This window comes from Phaethon aethereus, assembly GCF_964289735.1.
Source record: "Phaethon aethereus genome assembly, chromosome: 16".
In the NCBI taxonomy this organism is placed as follows: Eukaryota; Metazoa; Chordata; class Aves; order Phaethontiformes; family Phaethontidae; genus Phaethon; species Phaethon aethereus.
The window spans coordinates 17421096-17424690 of record NC_138592.1 but is presented as its reverse complement, the minus strand read 5'-3'; the positions used below and the strand labels follow the sequence as shown (position 1 = coordinate 17424690).

The 3595-nt window shown below is 63.4% G+C and overlaps 1 protein-coding gene across 2 annotated transcripts; it reads left to right on the top strand.

The window, feature by feature from the left end:
• Window positions 1-1574: 1574 nt before the first annotated feature.
• On the top strand, window positions 1575-3388 carry MYL9 (myosin light chain 9; the record flags this gene model as incomplete). Of its 2 annotated transcripts, XM_082007073.1 has the most annotated exons (3): window positions 1575-1758; window positions 2899-3060; window positions 3216-3388. In XM_082007073.1, 3 exons carry the CDS (start codon window positions 1575-1577, stop codon window positions 3386-3388), a joined length of 519 nt encoding a protein of 172 aa, XP_081863199.1. The 2 variants fall into 2 exon arrangements, with proteins under 2 accessions (XP_081863199.1, XP_081863200.1); XM_082007074.1 differs by lacking the exon at window positions 2899-3060.
• Window positions 3389-3595: the final 207 nt, after the last annotated feature.

The following is a 3595-nucleotide window of genomic DNA, read 5'->3' as shown; positions in this document are numbered from 1 at the left end:
GCTGACCCAGATGGGGAAACTGAGGCAGGGGGCTGCGTGTGAGGGAGAAATAGCTGTGGTAGAAACACGGGGGCTCGGAGCAGCATCTCCCCCTCGGGCTGACCTCGCCCCAGACTTTCTTGTGGGGCCGTGCTGAGCTGGCAGCCAGCACCGTCCCTCTGCCAGGCTGGTCTTTGCTGGCATCTTGCTGAGTTACACTTGGCAGGATTCAGCTGGGAGAGGTCTGAGCATCCTCCGCTCAGGCAGCATTGGTGGTCACTGGGGGTGCCAAGCACCCCATATGGATGCCGTTTGGGTCCCCAGCAGCCATGGCGCGGGGTGTCTTGTATGCTGACCGCGTCTCTCAGCACGACAGCATGGGGGCATACCACCACACCCCTGCTCGGAGGCCATGAAGGGGCTTGGGTACCATCTCGGGGTGGGAATGGCCTCTCTGCTCCAGCCCAGCTCTGCTGGGCGCTCACCAGCATGGGCTGGGGGCAGGACCCCCCCAGGTTTTCCTGCTGTGGTCGTGCCTCGGCGGCATTTGGGGTCCACATAGTCCCTTTGCCATGCCCCATGGGACACGCATTGCCCCAGATGTGTCCCCAAAGGTCTGTCCATCCCACTTTGCCCCTCTGAGCTGTTCCTTCTTCCTGGCATTCATTACCTGTAACAGCAGCACCAGTCCTCAGCACCCCTGGTCCCGGTGTTGTTTGGCTGCTCCCCCCTGCCCTGCAGGGGCTCTGCAGCCCCCCAGAGGTCCACTAGCCCTCCCTCCCCTCCACTTCGGGCCCTTCCCGTGGGCTCCCCGGGTGGTGTGGGGTGCACCCGGGCATCGTGGCAGGGAGGGAGGCGATGAGTGGCCTTTGCCCGGCCGGACCCTGCGGGAGGTGGGATGGATGAAGCGCAGGATGGAGGGGGAAGGGAGGCGGTGGTATGTGAGGAATGTGCCTGGAGCAGATAACCCCTTCCCGCTGGGTGCTGGGTGCTGTGCCAAACCCACCTCCCGGGGATGTGGCTGGGGGCTGCTTTTGCACAGCAAAATGGAGGATGCCAGGGGAGACCCATCGCCCTGGGAGCTGAGCTGGGGAGAGCTCTGCCAGAAGTGGAGGGGAGGCCTGAGGGGGGCACGGCTAAGCTCTGCCCAAAATGCTGAGGCACGTGTCCCCATGGACCCCCCGGGACTGACAGCAGTGGGAGGATGTGGGGTGCTGGGTTTGGCATCTCTCCCTATGCCCAGGATGCAAAGGGGACAGGCAGCAAGGAGGTTTGGGGATTTGGGGACCAAGGGTGCCGGCAGGGAGCCCTGTCTGCAGCCCGTGGGGGCAGCCCTGGGGACGGGGTACCTGTGAGCTGCTCTTGTGACTTCCCAGGGGACTCCTGAGTCTCGCCTGACCCCGTGTCTGACCCTGCAGCCACCTTGTCCACTGTTGCCAAATGTGTGACAGCCGGGGAAACTGAGGCACAAGGCTGGAGGTGCCAGGAGTTGTGTGTCCCTGCCTCTGCTCCAGCCCCCCGGGCTCTGCCTGTCCCCAGCCCTCCTGATGGTCCTGCCTGCTGCCCTGCCCCTAGGTACCACCCCAGCCGCCAAGATGTCCAGCAAACGTGCCAAAGCCAAGACCACCAAGAAGCGCCCCCAGCGCGCCACCTCCAACGTCTTCGCCATGTTCGACCAGTCGCAGATCCAGGAGTTCAAGGAAGCCTTCAACATGATCGACCAGAACCGCGACGGCTTCATTGACAAGGAAGATCTGCATGACATGCTGGCTTCCCTCGGTGAGGAGATCCTTCCCTCATGCCTCCACGTGTCCCTCAGCCCCTCTGCCCTCAGTGCCTCCTCGGCCAGTGAGGAGAGCTGCTGGGTGACCTAGTGCCTCGCATGCAGTGTTGAAGACCGGCTTTGGTGGGATGCCTTTGAGGCACAGCCCTCCTGCTTTGGGCCAGCTGCAAAATCTGGGGGGGGTATTTCTCTGCTGGCATCAGTTGACCGTAGAAGGTGTGTGTGTGGAGGCACCCAAGGGCAGCAGCTTGGTGTGGTGCTCTTGCAGCCATGCTCACTAGAAGGGAAGAAGAGACCCTTGGGGTTAGACAAGCTCTGCCCTAGGAGCAACCACCAGCTGCAGCCATTGAGTAGTTGAGTAGTCTCACCCCAGCATCTCGCCTGGAGTCATCCCATGCTGGACAAAGCCATCCCGTTGCTCTCAGCCTGGGTGACAGAAGAGGCCGGTCCCTGCACTGGCATACCTTGGCCGGTTGAGACTTGCAGGTCTGGCCGCGCTCCCCAGCCACAGCCCGTTCTCCGCTGCAGGCCACAGCTCCCACCTCCCGCTCCCTGCGGTACCTCCTCGGCACTTCGGGAGGTCTGTCAATGATTGACCTGGCAGCCAAACCTGTTCTGGAGGTCCTGCCTGGCGCTGGGAGGGACCTCCCTCCTCCCCGGGAGCCGCAGAGAGGGGCCGGGCGTTGGGGGCATGCGGACCTCACCAGAGCAGGTTAAACCATCCCATGCGCATCCGTGGTAGGAACAGTGCTCGGGACATCGGCAGCACGAGGCTCGTGTGGGGACGCTGCTGCCCCTCTCCTCGGTGTCAGCTGCCAGAGGAATGGGGAAAAGCCGTGGGTTTAGTTCCCAGTAACCCCCAGCTGAATTCCTGCACCTCCCTCGAGGCTGAGCCTGGCAGAGCTTGGTTCCAGGTGGCCTCCGGCACAGATTAAAGCTTGGGGAGAAGTGCTGAGGGTGGAGCACCAGGCACTGCGGGATCCCCCTCCCTTGTTCTGGGGTGGGGGAACATGCACCGGCAAACTCATTTGCAATGAAAAAAAAACCTCAGCCAGCTGAGTGCATGGGGTGGCCTTGGGGATGGGTGCTGGGGGGGAACAGGGCCCTGCCCCCACCCCCCCACCTCTGTCCGACAGGGAAGAACCCCACCGACGAGTACCTGGAGGGCATGATGAGCGAGGCACCAGGGCCCATCAACTTCACCATGTTCCTCACCATGTTTGGGGAGAAGCTGAACGGCACCGACCCCGAGGACGTCATCCGAAACGCCTTCGCCTGCTTTGACGAGGAGGCGTCAGGTACGGGCCCTGCCCGCGCAGCTCCGCGGCAGTGCCCAGGGAGCTCCAGAGCGGCAGAGCTGGGCCGGGGGTGTCTTGGGGAGACGTGGGGGAGGTCCTGCCGCTCAGCCCTCCCACAGTGACCCCTGCTAACGCTACCCCTGCCGTCCCCGCAGGTGTCATTCATGAGGACCACCTGCGTGAGCTGCTGACCACCATGGGAGACAGGTTCACCGACGAGGAGGTGGATGAGATGTACCGGGAGGCGCCCATTGACAAGAAGGGCAACTTCAACTACGTAGAGTTCACCCGCATCCTGAAGCACGGGGCCAAGGACAAGGATGATTAGAGCCTCAGGCCGCTCACCCCCTCTGCCTCCTCCTGCACGCCCCCCCACCACTCGGCCCCCCTTGCTGCCCCGCAGCAGGCTCCCCCATGGGAAACACCTCCCAGGACCAGCACCCCTCATTGGGTCACGCTTGGAGGGGAAGTGCTCCCGTCACTGCACTGCTGTGTGCCCATCCGTCAGCCCCAGACGTCCCCTCCCGTTGCCTCT